At 42.6% G+C, this 22,185-nt stretch overlaps 1 protein-coding gene across 3 annotated transcripts in view; it reads right to left on the reverse strand.

The window, feature by feature from the left end:
- pla2r1 (phospholipase A2 receptor 1) overlaps window positions 1-22,185 on the reverse strand; it is a 105,028-nt gene that overhangs the window by 45,021 nt on the left and 37,822 nt on the right. For 2 of the 3 annotated variants that reach the window (XM_080199147.1, XM_080199146.1), the window contains exons 7-14: window positions 21,020-21,208; window positions 19,446-19,603; window positions 17,749-17,856; window positions 13,086-13,192; window positions 9,335-9,504; window positions 8,922-9,133; window positions 7,974-8,119; window positions 1,482-1,566 (exon numbers count right to left, since the gene is read on the reverse strand). In XM_080199147.1, coding sequence (XP_080055273.1) covers window positions 1,482-1,566; window positions 7,974-8,119; window positions 8,922-9,133; window positions 9,335-9,504; window positions 13,086-13,192; window positions 17,749-17,856; window positions 19,446-19,603; window positions 21,020-21,208 — 1,175 coding nt within the window. The remainder of the gene's footprint in view (window positions 1-1,481; window positions 1,567-7,973; window positions 8,120-8,921; window positions 9,134-9,334; window positions 9,505-13,085; window positions 13,193-17,748; window positions 17,857-19,445; window positions 19,604-21,019; window positions 21,209-22,185) is intronic. The other variant, XM_080199148.1, reaches the window with a different exon arrangement.

Consider the following 22,185-nt stretch of genomic DNA (forward strand, 5'->3'; position numbering starts at 1 on the left):
GCACGTGAAATAGAAAAGAAACAAAAGGGATGGAGGAGAAGGAGGAAGAAACAAAAGTAGAGAAGCAAGAAAGGAATAAACAGAAAAAGAGACAGCACAAAAGAGACAGAATGAGATTTCCAGAGATAGAAGTGAAAGAGAATTATCTTAATACCAGAAACAGAGGATATGTGGAGTTGGTTTATTTGGTGTGGCCTTATCTAAACCAGTAAATTAGATCATTTTTTCAAATCTAGTGTTGCCAGTGATAATTGAATTAAGCATGCCTTGATTAAGGACATGTAGGTAAGATGCAAAACAAAAGGTCACTCATATAATTGCCAGTGTGTGGTTCATATCTACCCCCAAACTGAAATTCAGAGGTTGGACTGTAAATTTTTGACAGCAAACAACTGTGACAAAATATGCAAAAAAAGACAGCAAGCGATAAATAAGGGAAAAAGGCGCAACAAATTGGTCCTTAAAGAATTCCCAAGAAAGTATTGAAAATCAAAGAAAATTCATCCTTCCATTCAATATGGAAAAGATTGGACAGACATACTACAGATGTGTAGCACGTGAAACAGAAAGGTAGGTTAAGTTTCTAAATCAACACTAATGAAGAGCGAACCACATCAACACAGTAATAGTGTAACTCTGAAGGGAGATTTTTGATCTGAAACATTGGTGGGATTTTAAGACCTCGCTTGAGTGAGGCTCATAAAATCCCAGCCCGAGGCCAACGGAGAATTCCTGTGAATGCTCGTGAGGCTGTAAAATTCCAGCAGTTAACTCTGTTTTCCTCTTCACAAATGCTACCTAACCTGTTGAGTATTTCTAGTTTTTATTACAGCAATTAATGTGATGTAGGGAGTGATCTGGGAATGGACTGTGAAGTAAAAAAAAATGGGTTCCTTAGTGACATCTGTGATCTGGAGAAAACGGCAGGAATTTTCCATCCGTTCACACCAGCGGGATTTACCCATCCCAAGCAGTGATTGGGAATTTGACTTGTTGCCAAAATCTCTGTCTTCACTGCAGCAGGAGTGTGGCGTGAACGGGCAGTAAGGTCGCACCCCACATACGGCATTGAGAGTTTTGAGAAAGAACCACATTCATGAAGATTCACAAAGCACTATAAAAGGGGAAATAGCACCATCAGGAATGTCAATATAAGCATTACACTAAAATATTCTGCTATATTTCATTCTCAAGCAGTTCTATTTGGCTTTAAGGATGTTAAAGAAACGTCCTATATAAATGCACGCTCTTTCTTTCAGCTTCTTTCAAATGATAATGCTGCTGTCTTTTTTGTTTGATGTTTCCAGTGTCCTTGGATTTTTTTAAAATCGCTATCCCTCAGAACAAGAAACATAAATTCTGAGAGGACCAATCGTTCAAACTTCTTCGTGCATGCAGAGTTGTAAAAAATTGATGCAACATCATTAACTGGGAATATGTTGTGAATTTAAATAGTACATAAATCATTTGGAATTACTTACTGCACTGCCATCACTCCAAGCCCAGGAGCCAGCAGAAGCTGGATTCCTTTTGTTAAACCCAATCCAGAACCATCTTTCTTCTTCCCTAGAATATAAAAATAATTCTAGGCTGACATTTTCCCCAGTTCATTTTATTTGCACTGTACTCAAATTAAAAGTCTTGTGTTTTGCCTCTGGAATTAGAAGTTCAGCAGACATCCACCCCAATCATAGCAACTTTCAAGCTTTTCCAATGAAATGATTTGGTCACACATTTCCATCCAAGTACACGTGGGGGGATGTTCCACTCCTGCTTTTGTGGGGAATCAGCAGTGTCGGGTGAACAAGCTTGAGTGAGTACGTCAATGTCAATGGGATTTTCTGTTCTGATTGCCCTCACCCCCTCTGCCAATGATGGAACAGGTATCCCAACATTGAACATCAGGAACCCCATGTGAGCATATTTAAATATAACTACACCTGATAGTTCATCCTACCTCCCCATTAAATTGTCCATTCACAGCAGCGTGCCCTGAATCACAACAGGTCCCACATGATGTCTACCGGACAAGCAGAGCTCATCAGAAGCACACAGTGAATAACGCTCCTAGTGGGGAGAGGGCCCTGGCACTGCCCAGGTACTATCCCCAGCATTGCCAGGGCACTGCCACCTGACACTGCTCTCTGGTACTACACAGGCAGAGAGGTGTTGCATATGTGGGTGTTCCATGTCCATGGGGGTGATTCTGTCGTAGGACAGGGAGGTGGGGGGTGGGGGGGGGTGGCGTGGGCAGGGTGGACATCATGTGGGACCTGTTGTGATTCAGGGCACGTGGCTGTGAATGGATAATTTAATGGGGAGGTAGGATGGATTATCAGGTGTAATTAAATTTCAATATACTCAAATGGGGTTCCTGATGTTCACTGTTGGGACGAGGAGGAGGAGGAGGAGGAGGAGGACGAGGACGAGGATGAGGACTGTAGGAGGAAATCGAAGCCCCGGAGTAAAACCATGCAGACACAGGGAGAACGTGCAAACTCTGCACAGACAGTGACCCAAGCCGGGATTGAACCCAGGTCCTTGGTGCTGTGAAGCAGCAGTGCTAACCACGCCCACTGCAACACTCTGCACAAAGTATCAGAAAATTCCACCCATGGTTTATTTATAATGATATGAAAATGATACATAGGCAACATTTTGTTACATTCCTGTTAGGAACCATTAACATTTAAACAGGAAGTTCAAACACCTGACAGTTAACTGACAGAACCATGCTACAAAATTTCACATTTTTTGACAAAAAAACTCTGCTGTATATATAACGAGAAATTAAAAGCAGCAAGCACCACTAACTGAACACCAGAGCTTATTAAGACTAATGCTATAAACTCCATTTTACTGTACTGCACCCTGCAGTTCTCCCATCTTACAAAATCTTAAAAGGTTCATACGCTTTTTCTAGCACTAATCTAAAAGTGATTTTATTTTGATTCTTCTTAGTATTCCAGCTATTTCCTCAATGTACAATTTTCATGGGGATCCTTCCATTAGCTTCTGGTCATCAGCCTGCAAACTCAGAAGCTGGCGACCCACCAGCAATATTAGGCTTGATTACAGCTTCAGTGAGTCAGAATGGGGTCTCTGCACCCACCTGGTGACCTGCTGGTCAATCTGACTGACCACACTCCGTAGCCTCCCCCCCCGAGCAGCAGTAGGATTGAGTGGTGGATTCTGCTGGGACTACAGCTAGTACCCAAGGAAGAAAAGTCATGAAGCCTGGACTCAAAAGGTAAATCCAGTATTTTGGATTGGCCTGGCTTGGAGGTCCCAGCGAGCTGGTTGAAGGGAACAGGGGCTGAGTTGAAGATGCCAGGAGGGAAGTTAAAGGAAAGGCACAGCAGAGCCCCTAAAGATGGTAGCCCTTCCTCTTGCTTGACAGTATCTTTGAAAAAAAAGCTGCTAAGTTACCTGCCATCACTCCACGTTCCCCTCCCATGCATAAAGTAGCGACAGAGGTGAAATGGGCACCTTATATGGCCATTAATTGACCAATGTAGTATGGGAGACAAATTGGGGCTGGGTAGATGATGGTGGGAAAGTCACCACTTTTACTTCACAAGCTCCCTACCTTCAAAATATGCCAGTGGGGAGCTGTAAATTCAGCCCCCTGCTTCTGGGGAAATGTAAATAAATCCACATTTCCAACAAAGACAGGACAAGGCTACTCAGAATACTGGCACCATTACAAAGCTCAGAGCAAACTCTCTGCTGTTCATGATTTTACCTTTCTAGCTCTGACCTCACAATCAACATAGCTCCAGCCTTTGATTGCTAGTTGCCTTCGTTTGTTTACCATTTAACTTATCTGTAAATTGAAATGTTCCCATCCCTAAGCTAAAAGTTATATTCTTAAGATTTAAGGATTATGAGCCAGATTTTCGCAACAGTATCATTTAGTTCCTCATTTTTACCACAGCAACATATGTCCTGGCATATAGTGTTGCTATGGCATTTGGCAGCAATTTAATCTGATGGGAAGGAGTATTATTGACAGGAGGCCAATTGATGACTACCTCATTTTCTTTTCAAAACTAAATCATTTTCTTCTGCTGTTCTGGGGTAGGTTATGTTGTTGCATACTTGTCATGTCCACAGCAATGAATTCCTTCTCTCCCTTGTTGGGAGAGCCACCAAAACTATGAAAATAATCCTGATTCTAAGAAATTAGCTGAGACAGGTGTACAAATATTGGCTGAGTGGCAACATCAGCTCAGTGTAAGCAACATATCCAGTTCCTGCTCCACACCAAAACTCCCTGTGACGAATATTGAGATAAATCTGCTAGCAGCAATTGATGAAGTTCTACTGAATTAGCATTGGTATAATAAATGCAGCTATAGAATCATAGAGGTTTACAGCATGGAGCAGTTGTACCATATTTCAGAGTGCAAAGATGCTTTATTCAACAGTAGCCTTCACATCTTCTTCTGGTCCCTTGATTTGCTGTTGAATGTCTAGTTTGCAGCATGCCATGAATGATGGAAAAGGGAAAGTGTTAATTTGACACTTCAGGTGCTCCCACAATGATCTTTCTATGACAGCATATTTACTATAGACACAGCGTGGCACTAGAATTCCCTTCCTCTCTTCTCTCAGGTGACGTGGACAGCAAATAGCTTGGTTACTTTGAGGACATAGATGCTGATACTTGTCAAATTTTTGTCTCAAAAGTGTTGTTCAACATGCTGTGGACGCACCCTGGCTGTGAGGCATCAGCAGAAGCCGATTTGTCATAGAATAGAATCCCTTCAGTACAGAAGGAGGCCAGTTGGCTCATCGTGTCTGCACCGGCCACATTCCCAGCCAGGTCCGATTCCCACAACCCTACACATTTTACCCTGCTAATCCCCCTGATGCTAACAGACAATTTAGCATGGCCAATCAACATCTTTGGACTATGGGAGGAAACCAGAGCACCCAGAGGAAGCCCACGCGGACACGGAGAGAATGTGCAAACTCCACATAGACAACGGCCCAAGGCTGGAATTGAACCTGGGACCCTGGTGCTGTGAGGCAGCAGTGCTAACCACTGAGCCAGCGTTCCACCCCACGATTTGCAGGATTCATGCTAGGCACCCGGGTCTCTGCGTGTCTCCCAGCCTAAGTTTTTTTTGTGTTGACAGTTCCATGCTGAAAATTAGCATAATGATGATTTGCATTTGGTAACATACTTTAGCAGGCCATTATCGGGTGCGCAACTAGAATCTCCACCCTTGCTAGCGTCTCCCCCCTCTCCGGAGTGACATCATGCTGGTAGGGTTTACTGCAGCTGTATAAAAGTCGGGACCTGGTGTGGTAGCGTTGAACAGGAGTAAAGAGCATGATGGGGCTGCAGTCCCTGGATTTCAGGGGAGGTTGGAGGCAGGGCCAGGAAAATTTCTGCTTGGAGTGGGGAAGTTCCTGGAGAGCAGTTCCCAGGCCTACGGATGTTCCATGTACTCTCCGTGGGGTGGGGTGGGCTCCTTTACTGAGTGCTGGTCAGGCTGCTGTCTGCAGTCACTGGGCTGTTCCATTGTTCTGGCTGTGGGGTGTGGTGAGGGAATGGACTGAGTGCTGGGGTTTGCGGGGGGAGGTGGTGGGCTGGGGGTGTGCACCACGAGAGCTCATCAGTTCAGGCAGCTGATGCTCGAAGGAGGGATGCTCATGTTAACACAGACACTCACAGTGCATGTATTCTGCAGTGAATGGGAACCCATATTGTGTTAATTAGGACTCTGTCCCTGCCCTGTGTCCCTCACCTGCAACACACGCCTGGAAGGGAATGCTGTAATGCATTCATGGTAATGGCTCAAGGAAGCACAATGGTCATACCCGCACACCAACCCTGCTCTCCCTGCCTGCCATCATGTCCCTAACCCGTACATCTTTGGACTGTGGAAGGAAACTGGGGCACCCAGAGGAAACCCACGCAGAAAGAATGTACAAACTCCACACAGACAGTGACCCAAGCTGGAAATTGAACCTGGGTTCCTGGCACTGTGAGGCACCGCTGTGCCATCATGCCTCTCCAACCATGTGCCACCGTGCCACTCCTGTGGAGAAAATTCCATTTGTCATTCAATTTCATCACTGATTAGTATGAATTCAGACAATTGTTTTGCAGTCAAGATGTAGTATGTGATAGGAAATTCCACAGCTATCAATTTCGTGAAATTCAAAAAATGCATCCAGTTTTGATCTTTCTATGTATAGATGCATTGAATATTGCATTCAATTCTGATCACCACATTACAGGAAGGATGTGGAGACTTTGGAGAGGGTGCAGAAGAGGTTTACCAGGATATATTAAAGGGTATAAACTATCAGGAGAGGCTGGACAAACTAGGGTTGTTTTCTCTGGGGTGGCAGAGACTGAGGGGAGACCTGATAGAAGTCTATAAAATTACGAGAGACACAGATAAGGTTGACAGTCAGACTCCTTTTCCCAGAGTTGAAATGGATAATACTGGGCAGCATGCACTTAAGGTGAGAGGGAGAAAGTTCAAAGAAGATGTGAGGGGCAAGTCTTTTACTCAGAGGGTCCTATTTTAGCATTTTGATTCTAAGTGCTAGGCGAACTTAAAACTGGGAGTGTTTCGGATCAGGCTTTTAGATCCATTCTCAGGTGCCCCCATACACACTCTGCCTGAAAAAATATCAGCGATTCTGAATTGTGCTGTAGAAGCCATCTGTGGGGCTTATTGCGCCTGAAATGCTGCAGGTCCAATTGGAGCTTTCAACTGCGCTCTAGAAAACTAGAAAAATAATCCCCTGCTACATCACTCCCAGGCCGGATAAAGCCTCCCCCCGACCCTCATAGACAGTGCCCCACCCCCATAACATTACTGACCCCCTTATCCCCCCACCCCCCCTGCGCTACTGAGACTGATCGCAGCTCCCTGCCCCCCACCAATCACACGCAGAGTGACAGTGAACTTCCCCATCCCACCCAACCAATCACACATAGAATGGCAGCAGACCTCCCCACACCGCCGCCCGCCCCCCCACACACAGAGTGGCAGCAGACCTCCCCTGCCCCTGCCCCCCCCGCCACCAGAGAGCCACTTGACCTGCCTCCCTACCCCCCACCACTGATCTGAGTCAGAGAGCCACCGGAAGCTCTGAACTTACCTCAGAAGCTGGAACACCTGAATCAGACCTTTGTGGACCATATCTGTTTTGTGCTGAATCTGGATGGGCGAACATGGTGGTATAGGGGGAAGTGTCGTTAAGTTTGGGCATGCAACCCATTAAGTCAATTTACACCCATTTTGGGTGTGGTCCCGATGGCGACCATTTTCAGCCCTTGGTAAAAGGGGACTAGGCACAGAGATGGGTGCAGATCACGCTACTCGCCTCATGCCCAACTTTACCAAGCTTTTATGCCTGAAAATGGGCACAACTTGATGGTAAAATGGGGCCCACAGAATGATAGGTGTCTGGAATGTGCTGCTGGGGTGGTGGTGCAGGTAGATAGAATAGGGGGCACTTAATGAGCTTTTAGAAAAGCACATGAATATGCAAGGAATTGAGGGATAAGGACAGAGGGCAGGCAGAATGGATTAGTTTAATTTGGCATCATGTTCAGCACAACATCGTGGATTGAAGGTCTGTACCTGTGCTGTACTGTCCTATGATCAAAGAAAATTATTAAATAATACAAAGTTATCCAAAAGCAAAATACTGCAGATGCTGGAAATTGGAAAAAAAGAACAGTTAATGTTGGTTAAGCTCAGTAGGCCAGGCAGCACCTGTGGGCAAAAAGAGAAAGTTAACCTTTCAGGTAAATGAAATTTCATCAGGACTATCAAAAGGTCGTCAACCAAAAACATTAACTCTGGTTCCCTCTCAGAAGATGCTGCTTGTTCTGCTAGATATTTTCAAATACAAAGTGCTCTTCTGACTTACAAAAAATCCAAACAAGAATAATTGAATATCTATGTTGCACTCAAAAATAACACTTTATATTTTACCTGGCAAACATCCAACTCAAAATTTCATTCAGAAAAACTTCTTCACTGTAGTGACTAAAACTCGCAAGATGGGCTCCAAATGCTTGACAGAATTCTTCTGCTTCTTCCCAAGTTCTCTTCTTTAACACTTTCTCATGATGAAATACCTTAGAACAGAAATTGTACACGAATAAAGATCACAGACTATTGCCAGGCATACCACATCTTAAGTCTTGCCATTGAACCATAATGGATGACTTTGTGGTTGACTTTTTGTCGTCAAGATGTAGGTGATGCTGGCAAGCCCACATTTATTGCCCATCTCTCAATGCCCTTAGGAAAGTGGCACTTGACATTCTCCTGCATTGTCTGAGTTCCAGAATTCCCTTTCCATCCTCTCCGCTAGTTCTACTTATCTCCTTTTCCTCTTTTTGTTACATTGTCCCACTTACCCTCCTCTTTCTTCTATTTTCCTCAATGACCTTTCACCATCCTTTCTCCCTCACCCCCAGAGTTTGCTCAAGATTGCCATCTTCCGTTCTCTATAATAACTTGACGTGCCAGGGCAGAGAAACCTAGTATAACTCATTGTGCAAATAGTCAAACTAAGCTTAGCTTCCTCATATGTCGACAATTTAAAGATATTTTTTGAAAATAAATAATTTATGAAAATGAATAATATAGTAGACAATTACATTTATCGTAAGCTATTCCAGTTGACTACTAATCCTAAAATGCTCACAAGCTGATAGAAATACCATATGAATATTACAAATTGATTTAATATCACATTTTATATCTTGTTATAGTATTTCATTATCTGTGCTATATCAAGATCTGAATTCAATTTCAGGACAAAGCACCACATATTCTATAAATGAGAATAGTGAAGATCTACAGCAAAAAATGGAAAAGAAACATGTTTGCTTATCTTGCACTGACAGTTGATTTGAAAGTAAACGTTTTCACCTTGAAGCAGTGCCGGAGATCTGACCTTGATTCCCATCCAAAATGACATTTAGATTTAGCTTTCATGGCTCGATCAGGGAAGGATTCTGATCTTACTGCAGATGCAGTGTTTTGCTCACACAAAGACACCGCTTTGAAGGTTTTACAATCTTTAACTTCCCAAAGGATATGGGATTTTCCTCTTGCCAATGCAACACAACCACCTGAATGAGCTGTAAAGTACAGAAGAGAAATCAGAGAAGATATTAAACAACTTTTCAAATGTTATTTTCTGCAAATCCTTAACTTATCCTTCCCTCTTAAATAATAAAATAGAAATTTAGAAATGACACAACAGCAAAAGTTCAGCAATAATTATAGTCAAAAGTAAATAAAAAATTAATACATTTCAAAATGGTGCATTTTAAATCTACCTGGTTGATTTTTATTCCAATTTGTGAAGGAGACTGGTACATTCCTATCATTTGTTGTTAACCAGGTATATTTGCCTGTATGGTTCCTATCTTGAAGACCTATCCAGAAGTGCTTGTATCCTTCTCCAGCAAAATTACCGATCAGACTGTTGACAAATGCTTGTTCAAACCTACAGAAACAAGGTTAAACTACAAAATGAAAGAGATAACCCAGGTTTTTTATAATTCCTGTGATGCTCAGAGAGATTGATGCAACATTATTCATAATCCTACTATGATGACCTCCAAGGCACTTCAAAATCTGACCAATGCTGGCTGATTCTTCATGTTTATTGCAGTATTTCATAAAATGCAATACATGCAGACATAGGCAGGATTTTCTATGGTCCCACAGCATGCTTCGTGAAGGTGGCAGTGGCAAAACCTTTTGATCTCACTGCTGTTAACGGGTTTTCCCACTCTACATACACCCCACCACAAGGAAACCTGCGGAGGGGTTTGGAGGAACTGGGGAGAACTGAGACAAAATTCCAACCATTGACTAATTTGTGATCTCAGAATTAATATGTGCAATCTTGTTTCCTAATTTAGGACTAAATTAGGCACCAAGAATGTATGTACCAATGTCACAAATTCCATAAGCAACAATAAACAACCATTAATTTGTTAACACAGGTGCATGTTCACAACATTAATAATAAAAACATGATTAGGGTAGATCAAATTGGCATTACTGTGATGAGCAGCATAACTTGTATAGGACCTTTTATTTCTCACCATTTGATCTGTTAACTTGTGAAAATACAAAGGTTCATTTGTTTTAGACATATTTGGAGATAAACACTTTGTTTTTAAAAATGAGAAGGAAATACACAGCTGTATGCACCTGTTCTTTAATGGAAATTAGGGGCTGCATTTTCAGACCTGAAGAGACAAAAATGGAGTGGAGTTCCATTGAAGAATGTGACCAGTATTCCCATCTCCCATTTCTGCCCTTTGCTATTTCTGTGAGGGTGGGATAGGAGCTGGCTTTGGAACAATCCTATTGCCCATGTCCCAGTTTTTGCAGTATTTCTTTGGTTTTATTTTTATGCGGGTGCATCACCGATGGCTGATCTGTTTAACTGCCAGATTGCCCTCCTGCCCACACATGCTCTATGATGTTGAACATTGGCTTTCTGACAGGCTTCCCAAAACACCAAGCTTTGTTAAGTACATCCACTCAGCTTCCTCTGTAGCTCAATCCATCAACATTCTGCTCTGATTCTGTACAGCAGGACTGGTACGTGACATTGTCCTCAAGTGATCTCGCACCTGGCCTATTCTCTAACCATCCAGCCTCCAGTGTACCTGTACCTGGTGTCTCACCACATGTAGATCCTTTATTCTATCCTCTAAAACATGTGCGGCACAATTTTCCTGCCCCAATACACTGGTCGTGTAGCACAGCAGGGCAGGAAATGTTAGTGGGAGACCAATAACGAGAATTATGTGCGACATCCAGCTGGTTGTGATCTTTCTAGGTCATTTTTTATGACATTCCCACATGTGAGGCTGATTACAATATTCATAGACTGACTTAAATCTCTTTGGTGAGCCCAGGACGCACTCCTTTGGGCTCACTTAGGGTCTGACCTCGCTGGTGGAGGTCCACATCAGCGGGGATCACAGATGGTCCCCAGCAATGGGAATGAGATGTGATGGCCTCGCTGGTGGGACTGGAGCCACTGAGATGCCCTGAGAGGTCAGGGCAGGTGGATGGTGCACCTTGGGCAATGCCAGCCTGTCACTGCCAGGCTGATACCCTGGCACTTCCTGGCACACTGGCACTGCCCACTGGGCACTGGGTGATGCAAAGTGGGCAAGGCCTCACGGAGACAGAGCCACACTCTGCTCCCGGCCTCTCCAGTAGGAGTCAGCCCCCCACACCCCCACTGACGTCAAAAGTCAGCTCACCCAAAACCTTCCATTTTCCCACCCATTGGGCATTTAGATTTATTTTGGAAAATCTCGCCTGTGCAGTATGAGGCTTGGAGCTGTTGGCTGTGAATGCATTGTCGTGGTTACCCTCACCTGCTGGCCACATCCTACTGAGCAGTATTCCCAACATTTTCTATTTTTCCCAAATAGATAATGCACCAGTGAGAGCATCACAACTCCAGTGACATACCAGGAATTATCCAGTGATGGGAAAAGATCTGTTAATACCCTAAGAGACATTGGCAATAGTAGAGCGAAACATACAATTGTAAGTAGCCAGGAGATAAATGAGTACTAGATGATGCTTGTTTCACCGAAGCGAGCAAGCGTTGGCACATAGCTATATTACCTGGGAGAAATGGGTACCTGCAATTTTCTTGACTCAAACCGGTCCTTACCTGATACTATCCAAACCAAGGATGAACTGGTTTAGAGACACCATACTGACCAGTTGCTAGCTGCCCAAGGTGACTTGCCAAAACCACTTTGAGATGTTTGGTCTCGTTGCATAGCCTAATGCGTACTCAAATTGGTGATGCAATGTATAAATGCCTCTGTAATGAATCTGGGAGTCGGGCTTAGAAGCAAAAGGGGAGGGATGTTATATTGTTGGGGAATTACTGTGTATGGCATAGCTTCTTTAAGAGATCTCACTTGAACATTCTGTGATATCACCGAGGACTTCACAGCCTGCTGGCAGTTGGGGATTGGAGCCGGTACAGTGAACACCTAAAATAAACCTGTAAAAGTTGTGTGGACTTCCTGAATGGGATTGATCTCTCCATCATCCCCCCTTGCCCCAGCCACAGACAACACAACAGCCATCATGACTGAAAGGCTGCCAGTGTGTTGCAAGCTGTGAGTTGTGGGTATAAGGTCGTAACTGTACTTCAGGTAAAGAATATGAATTTTAGGGATGAGCACTGACTGATAGACACTTGGCAGGCAGGCAATGGGTGTAGTGAACAAGGCTGGTGTTTGACGAAACAAGGCAGTTGCTATGTTATTTGAAGAGTTCACTTATCTTGACAAGTCATGCCGAATCATTAACCTTCTTCCTGCAATGCATTTACATTCTTGGAGCAACATTCCTAAAATTGACCTTGGCTAATACTTATTGCACTATCTCCTGAGCATGGCTGCATGCAGCAATCAGTTCAAAGATCAAACAGCCCAGTTGAATCTGCTGTCTCCAACAGTATGAACAGATGCTGGCTAATCATGGATTGCATGGGCCTTGTATCCAGGTGGAAATGCTAATGAGCTAGCCACGAGATTCCTAACTTCATTCCATCTTGGAATTAAAAAGGGGATTTAATGTAAAACTGTTTATAACATCTGACATTGGTAGTACTTCCCAAGACTAACAGTCCATCCACCATCAGCACAGCATCCTGATCATTGATTACAGGTGTGAATATTTTGCACTTCCTTCCCAATAAAACAACCTGGACCTCATTTAATCTTTAACAACCTTGTCACCCAAGCTTGTTGAGAACAGAATTCAGAACAGGTCACCTGATGATTTTCATTCATTCATCTGACCTCAAAACATAACCATCTTATAAAACTTTGCATTTGTAACAACAGGAAAGCACAGCTCTTCATTATTTTAATGACATTCCCCCACTAATCAAAGACCAGCAGGGGGTTTAGGGGAGAGATATGGAAGCAATGTAAATTCTATGGGTTGTTGAGATTGAAAAATACTAAACAATTGATTCCCTCCATCCAACAACAAAAATGATCTAAGAATCATCTCCATTTTTACCTGTTTTCAATGGTAACAAGTGAGCAATAATATCTTTTTGAAACTTCCTCATAGGTTTGTAGATGATTGTCAATCTTATAGCAGGATTCTTCATATCTTTTCCAGTCCTGAAAAATGAAAGAACGCCTTAGGTCCCAATATAAATGCATGGGAAAAATGTACTTTAGTTGTTCACTGAAGTTCACTGAAGGTAGCTGGGAGGGGTGAGGGGTGATGGGTAGGTGGGAGATGCAATCTGGAGTTATCGGCGGGAAGGCAATCAAGAGAGAGATGACAGGGGAGGCGCCTTCAGTGGACTTCAGAATTGCTGTGTGGCCAGTAGGGAGACCTGGAGTTTTTTTCTTCCTCTCAAAGAACGATAAAATATTAGTTGTCGGCAGCCATGGGTGGTATTGAAATATGCCCATCTGCCTATCATTTTCAAAAGCAGTGCATTAACAGGCATTAGCCTGCTAATTTACATATTCCTGTGAGCTAATACCCATTCTAAGCATTGGCTTGAGATACATAAATGTGGGCTTCATGTATCTGGCAGTGGGACCAAAAATTGTGCATATTGGGCCCAATTTTACCAAAGATTTGCACCTGTTTTCGGGCGCAAATTCGTGGTAAAGTCGGGCATGAGGCCTTTATCAAGATCTGCACCCGAGTCCGCACAGATTGCCACTTTACCAAGACCTGAGAATGGCGGGGATCCGTTCGGTGCCCAAATCGGGTGCAACGACAATTTAAATACATTTGCATGCATTTAAACTGAATTAATAAACTGCCCACCCAACTCTATCAGCATTTCCCCTTTTAGCACCGCGTTTACCAATCTGGAACTGCACTTTTAGGGACCTGCTGAATGAGTCGGGTGTCTGAGTCGGGTGCTCCAGCCTCTGAAGAGTGTGTTCAGTGTTTCCAATGGCTCTCTGACTCACATCAGTGGTGGGGGGGGGGTGGGTCAGATCATTCTCTGGTTGGAGCGGGGAGGAGGGGAGTGAGGTCTGATCGTTGTCTGGTGGTGGGGGGTAGGAGGAGGCAGGTCAGATGTTCTTCTGGAGGGGAGGGGGAGTGCAGCCAGACCATTCTCTGGGGAGGACTGAGGCTAGATCGTTGTCCTGGGTGGGGTGGGGTGGGGGTGGGGGGGGGGGAGTGGGTCAGATGGATCTCTGATGGGCAATCGGTAGAGGGAAGGGAGAGGCAGGGGTGGTGATCGGTGTAGTGGGGAGGTGGATAAGAGGGGCAGTGATGTGTGTGTGTGTCCACTTAGCCACCTTACATCTTACCTGCCCCCCTCTTGCCCCTGAGATACACCCTTGCTCCTGCTTGTCGCTCCGGGGCTGCTTTCTCCACTTTCTGCAGCTCGGGCGCGATCTGACACGGGTGCGTTTTTTATAACTTTTTTCTAACTGCGCATGCGCAGTTCAGAGCTCCGATCATTCCAGCAGCGTAAGCTCCGCCCACAGAGCGAATCGGACTGGAGATGGCTGAGAGCATATGGGGGTGCCTAAAAGCGGATTTCTAAGTTGAATCTGTACTACGCCCAGAATTGGCATTTAGACTGAAAATGGTAAATTCGGGCCCATTAGGTGCAGGGTATCCCACTGATAAACTGGTATGCCTTGCATCAATTTAACCCTTGCAAAAAATGGGTGAATTCTATTATGTGCCACATTTGGATGGAAATTAAGATTTTCCTTTCAATGAATATAAATTTATTGCTTCTAGATCATCAAGGAAAATAGTAGCAAATAATTGCTGCTATATTACTGTTGTACTAATGAAGAGTTAACTGGCCATTGCTTAAACTTTTTGAAAATTACAAAGTACATTTGTCAACCCATGACTTTGCAGATTTAAGGAGGTGTGGGAAACAATGAAGAGATTTGTCTTAATTTCCTAGAAGAGTGGTTCCCAATCAATGTGCCGTGAAGACTCTCCAAGTGTGCCGTGATAAAAGATTCAAAATGATTCAGAATTCCTGCAATTAAATTAACACTAACCCTTGTCTTCAGCTCTGTGGTTGGCAACTCCAAGATGCGACGAATCTTGGGCCTCCCGTGTATGTGCCAGCAGCGGAAGAGCTGCACATGCACGGTTTAGATTTTTAATGTTGGTCAGGCCCTTGCGTATGACTAACAGATCCTGGAGCTGAAGACAAAGATCCCATGCCCGCACAAAAAGCGAAAACTCAAAGAGGGTGTTAAAAACATGGGGAAAATGAGAGCGACAGGGAAAGGTTCAGAAGAAAAATAGGTGAGAGAACAGGAAGAAGTAAAAGCAAAGTTCCCAGTAAGGGAAGAAAACAGAGAAAACAAAGGTGCGCCTCAAAATTTTTTTGTAGAATAGTGGTGTGCCATGACATATAAATGGTCATCCTAGAAGCCACCCTCCCGTGATTTCTTCGCTTTCAAACAAAGAAGGCATGCATGACTGTTGGAAGGAATTGGGAGAACGTGGGAACTCATCTCCATTATTCTGTGCTGATGATTGTAAACCAGATGGACAGTAACACAATAATCCCTTACAACTCTTGAGGGACACAGCATGGTGATTGGGGGCAGCTGAAAACCGGATGCTATCAGTGACCCCCGATCTTTGGGAAAGCCACGGTTGACGGACAGAAAGAGGTTACCCCATTATATTGCAGCTGCTGGTCAGTGGACAATTGATTATATTATTGGCTCTACAGAATGATGCACTGTTGATACATTAATGAACAACACTGACAATGCAAATTGATAATGCCGGCACAGCGGTTAGCACTGCTGCCTCACAGCGCCAGGGGCCCATTTTCGATTCCCGGCTTGGGTCATTGTCTGTGAAGAGTTTGAACATTCTCCCCATGTCTGCGTAGGTTTCCTCCGGGTACTCTGGTCATCTCCCAGAGTCTAAAAGATGTGCTGGTTAAGTGCATTGGCCATGCTAAATTCTCACTCAGTGTACCCTAACAGGTGCAGGATGTGACGACTAGGGGATTTTCACAGTAACTTCATTGCAGTGTTAATGTAAGCCTGCTTGCAACAAATAAATAAACTTCAACCAGCAGTGTACACAGAAGATGGGCAGTTATGTCTGCAAGTCTTCCTAACAGGACAATATCACTCTATCACAGCCACCTTTTCAGCTTTTAGCACATTTCTTCAGTCATCTCAAGTAGCTGTGTCTAGGCCAGTAGATCTTTGAGGTTATGGATTGAGGGCTTGATGGTACACCATTTATCATTGAATATAATGGGTACAACTTTCCAGTTCTAGGTGGCTCTCCTCTGCCAGTAGCAATAATAATTCCTGAAGTATTATTAACAGATAACAATAATGGAATCCAATACATACAGTATATAGCTCAAAATTTGCAGTGTTAGAAATTAGTCAAACTGGCCAAGGACTCACTGCTGATTTTGGCTTTTGAGGTTCACAACACCGCACATAAGCTATGGAATATGATGCACTCTTCACTTGACTATTTATTGGCTTGAACTTTTCTGTGAACTGCAGGAATGGCTTTTTCCATTAACTTTGCGTACAACAGGCCACAGACCTTTGGAGACTTTGTCAGCAAAGATCTTTTCTCTTCCAGCATGTTTAAATTTGGTTTCCTCTACACAGAGGATCTGTGGCATTTGTAAGAGGACAAGCAGCAGTGAAACTATTGAACCTATTAGGCTCAAGAATCTTGCCTAACACACATATGAAGTAAAGTAGGAAATAAGAAAAGTGTATTTAAGACATTGTACTAAAAGCTAATAAAAGTTTAGAATATCCACATGGGATTGAGGGATATATATAAAAGAACAAACAGCAAAATGATTGAAAAAATCTTGAACATTAATTCTCTTCTTAGGTAACTAGGCTCCACATTCATCAAATTATATTTTTTCAGGGATAGAGAGGTTGTTCATTAGTAATCATCATTTAATACATTTAAAATTCAGTTACCCCCAATTAAACAAATCTTATTTTTGTTATGTAACTATACATACAAATTATTATACAACTTTGTAATTTTAAGGGTGAGAATAGTGGATAATTAGCCCCAGCTCACACCACCACATTGATCCCATGTAGATCCCATTAGCAAAGTCTGCAACAATGGAGGAGCAGGGTACCAATGACAACAATTTCTATATTTCCTTGTTTATCTACAATGTGTACCATACATTGCTGTCAGTTTTCTTACCCATCTTGAGTTCCCTGTATGTAGGATAGTCTGACCCGTAGGTGAAGACCTCCACCATAAACAGGGCAAAGACAGAGAACCAAAATCCACACAAGCCAGAACAGAGATCAAACCCTGTACTGTTGACCAATCTGATCCAGTCAACCAGCCTCCCACCAACCCAACCCCTGATCAAGGAATCAGAGTTTACCTTGCAATAATAGCAAACTTTGAGAATTGAGTACAGCAAAATAAAAAGCTTTCTGCCAGAGATAATGAGCATAACTATTTCTATGCCTTTAGTGCTGCAGCACAATTAAGCCACTTCCTCTGAAGACTTAAGTGATGGCATGTTGGAAACAATGGGAATCATGCAGTAAATCAATCTCTTGATACAACTGCTCTGTTACATTCTCATAATATACAGATGTTCCATCCAAAAGCAACAACAATTTCCACACAATAATGGCTAAAATATGAAATTAAATCTATTTTGTATTCCCAGAAATAGATATCTCACCGTAGGACATCCTTTATCCTTTCCAGGTTGCGCTTGTTCCACTTTTCCTGGTTTCTTACAGATGCTCCACATATTTTCCTTACAGTCTTTAACTTTCCATTGGCCATCCTGTTAATTGAAATAAAATTCTTAGTTCAAACACATAAGTCAAATAACAGTAACCACACATTACTATGCTGTTCTGGATTTCTACTTGTCTATTTGCAAACGTTTGCACAAATCCCACCAGATGTTTGTCTGCCCTGGTCCAAAAAGTGTAACAGGTCCACATATACAATTATCCCTGTCACTAAAGAATATTAACAAGTGGATATCGCAGATAAAAATTCACTACTGCATGCAAAATGAAGATGATTTCACAAGTAGACTTACATTGATCCTGCAATGAAGTTACTGTGAAAAGTCAGTGTGAAAACACTGTGAGAATAGTTAAGTAGCCAACGTTGTTTTGCTACAATGGAAGTACTATACAAATCCAAGTTGTGGTTTTACCATCAGAAAGACTATTGCTGGATCGTGGTAGAAGAAAATAAAGCTTTTTTTAAAATTTGCAACACATACCAAAGAAGGAATGCTGTCTAGGTTCATTAAGAAGTTAATAAGATGTAAAATACACTGTTTTGACAATAAAGCCATGATGTGGGTATGCCGGCGTTGGACTGGCGTAAACACAGTAAAAAGTCTGACAACACCAGGTTTTAGTCCAACCTATTTGCTGTCCCCTCGAAAGCTAGTGAGAATATTATCAAATAAATAGGTTGGACTAAAACCTGGTGTTGTCAGACTTTTTACTGTGTTGACAATAAAGCATCATGGAACCAAACGCAAAACAGCTCATTTGACAGCTAGTATCAGTCTTTCAATGAAGGTTGTGAAATGTTCTTGTTTCAAATACAAAAAATCTCATGGGTCGTCAGATAAGATTATTAACTCTTCCTTATAATAGCAAGTTAAAATGATTGGATGGCAAAAGCAACAGCTAGCTTGCAAATGTACAGTTCAATGATAAGTACAAGAACAGGTCATTCCAGATTAAAATTTACCTAAAAAGACATCAAACGTTGAGCTAGAAGAAAACAGGCATTCAGCCACTAACCCACTTTTCCCTCAGAAAATTTACAATGACTGAGTTTTCCCTAGTTACTTAATGTCTTAAAAGTAAGTTCTGCATGAATGGCCCTTTATCCCCAAAGGCATTCGATAGGTTTCTGGTACAGCTAAACACCCCACATCACACTGACTCACTTGCTTCCGCAGACGAGACCTGTGGGTTTGAAGACTTGCAGTAGTTTTGATAAGGCTTACAGGAGCCTTTGAACCAAAAGTGTGTGGCCAAACTAAAAACTGTTTGTGCACGGAGTTTGGCAGCAGATCAAAACACAAGACAGAAAAGAGTGGGTAACTAGAAATAGTCTATTTCTAAATCTGCTCTCGTTGTGAAAGCTTCGATCAATTTTAATCCATCCTAACAATAAACTTAAGTAATGTTTTTCTAATACAAAATTTATTCGTTTTTCTGAACATTTAATCATAAGAACAACCACAAAAGGGTTTATTTCGGAACATCTGAATCACATAACAGTATTTGTAAGGTTAACAGGAGGGATATTATTTGTAAAACACCATTAACGTAGTTAGTGGCCAGACAGTAAAACAACAGTTCAAGAAGGTATTGAAATATTAGTAAATATATTTACAGTCTTCTGTGATGACACACAGTGTTCTGTGGTGTAATATGGAACCTGTGGTTCATTCTTATGCCAGTAAGTGAATGTCACAGGAGATCCTTCTGACCATGCAAACACAGCTGGTGTCCTGTTGCTGGCAAGTCCAATCCAAACTTCTGGTACAGTTTCTGGCAGAAAGATTATGTACATACATTTAGTTAGGTCAGAGGGAGCATGAAGTAATTTTCTCAGTACTTACCTGCCAGCTCTTTCTTCACTTCGTATTCATACTCTTCATATCACAGCAGCAATTAGGTCAACATGGTGCATAGATTCTGGTTAGCTCAGTTGGTTAGATGGCTTGCATGTGGATTAGATTAACATCAGCAGCACAGGTTCGAGCGCTGTTCTGGCTGAGGTAGGTTTGAGGCCTGCCTCCTTGCTCCACCCATTGTAAAAAATCAGAATACTGCCGTGGTTCAGTGAGTAACTGCCAAGGATCTACCTTTGAGCAGAAAGCTTGCAAAGCAGAAGGTGGTTTATCCCATGCACGTCCAGAAGATTTGTTTCATCAATGAAGGATTATTTTGAAATTTGTCTAAAAACTTGGCAATTCACTTGGCAAACAAAAACCTTTATGGCAGGGACTATGTTACAAAAAAACTCACAACATTTCATAATCAAACAAGAAAAACATTCAATGAATTTGTATCAATTCAGGTACAAAGTTCCTGAACATAGGCATGATCAAACTGGCTGCAAGTTCATATGCACTGATGAGCTCCTAACTTGTATATTGCAAACAAACAGAAAATATCAAGAATCTCAGCCAATTACATCAACAGATTTCAGAGAATTATTCTCTTTGTAGCAAAACTCAAGTGGTTTGCCAGACAACTTTCTGGAAAGCTGTTAGGTAAATAGGTTTGGAGGTGTCCTGCTGTATAACCTCTAAGGAATCAGTTCTGACAAAGGATCATAATGACCTGAAACACTGTGTGGAATTTTATGCCAGTGAGGATAATATGGTCCTGCCAAAGTCAACGGACTTTTGAGTGGCCCCCACCGCGACAGGACTCTAACATTCCAGCCATTAACTCTGTTTCTTTCTATAGATGCTGGCTGCCCTGATCAGAATGTCAACATTTTCTGGTTTAATCCCAAGGAGTCTGGACTGTTCTCTGCTGCATGTTGCACGCGCTTTGCCATCCAGCAGGCCAATCCATTTGAGCCAACAGCAGAAGCTGACATGCAAGCTGAACAGCATACACGAGAGGAGGACACAGCAGATAAGAAAATTCAAGGCCGATTCTATCCTGTAAGCTTGTATGGTTATCAAGTAATACCACATAATAGAATTTTAAAAAGGGTTTGCAACTTATCGTCTTTCCCCTGCCAAGAACTACAATTCGGTATGGTCCAACCATCCAGTGCCTGTTTTAAGTGCTCTTTTATCTACTCCTACGAGGTGCCAAGAGAGGCTTCAGCTTGAATTGTATACGGTTGTTCAGTATACAGTGTACGGAGTTCAGATAATCATGGCCAGCGAACTCAATACACTCAGACCTGAGAAGGATCAGCTATTGCTCTGGGACTGTACTCACCATTTTTAAATTGGTTAATGAAAACAGCCAGATCCGCCAATGAGTGCATACTAATGAGTTCACTTCCATGTAGGTGACAGGATGTCAGTGCATCTTTCCAGTTCAAATCTTCCTTATGCAACTTATAGCAGAACCCATTGTAGGAAAGCCAGCCAGGTTCACAGTGTGTGGTCCTATACTGCCAGAATTCTGTCATTGAGGTCAAAGAAAAAGAAAAAAAGCTTGCATTTTCGTAAAGTTCTTCACAACTACAGGAATTCCCAAAGCACTTTACAGTCAATTAAGTACTTAGTGATGTGTAATGGTGGAAATGTGACAATGATGAGGTTCCAGCTGCTGTCTGAGGGTTGGTCAGGATACTGGGGAGAACACCCCTCTTTTTCTTCTAAATGGTACCATGCAATCTTCAACAACCACCCAGAAATGGAGCCTCAGTTTAGTCTCATCCAAAAGATGACACCTCCAAGTGTGTAGCGCTCCCTCTGTGCTTCACAAGAATGCCAGCATTGATATTGTGGACACACCTCTGACGTGGAATATAAACCCACAACTTTCTACTTTGTGTAAAAGAATGAGTTAGCATTCAGCCACAACAGAGAAATGAACTGTCTATTTTGAGCCTGTTCTACTTCAGGATTAAGTAGTAGAAGCAAAAAGCACAGAACATTTACAAATGAAAATCCCATCATAACAAGCTGTCAAAGTGAATTCCATTTATGTTGTATTTTGTGCACACACCTGAGTAACTGATCATTAAAGCTGCCAGATTGTTGAAAAATACTGACTGGGAGAGGAGAACCTGGTCTGACTTACATACATCTCCTGTCCCACACAATGTGGTTGCCTTTTTAAATGCCCTGAGGGTAACCAGGATCTGGAATAAGTATTGCCTTACCATGTCCCAAGGACAAACATTAAAAAATAGCAAAGTAGCTGACCTTTTTTTAGCTTCAGCTTTCTTCTTAACTTACAGGCTAAATGAGCCAAGCAATTTCAAACTGAACTGAAGGAGCAGGAGGACCCAAAGTTCAAATTCTGTTCATTTTGATTCTATTAGTTGATCTCAGCCAGGGCAGCAGTGGCAAAGCTACAATTCATCTCAGCATTCCAAGCTAAGGTAAATAAAACCTCTATTATTGCAGGCTTCCTGTTTCTGGACTGCTAGC

Source organism: Carcharhinus amblyrhynchos, chromosome 11 (assembly GCF_965287045.1).
Source record: "Carcharhinus amblyrhynchos chromosome 11, sCarAmb.v2.hapA, whole genome shotgun sequence".
Lineage (NCBI taxonomy): Eukaryota > Metazoa > Chordata > Chondrichthyes > Carcharhiniformes > Carcharhinidae > Carcharhinus > Carcharhinus amblyrhynchos.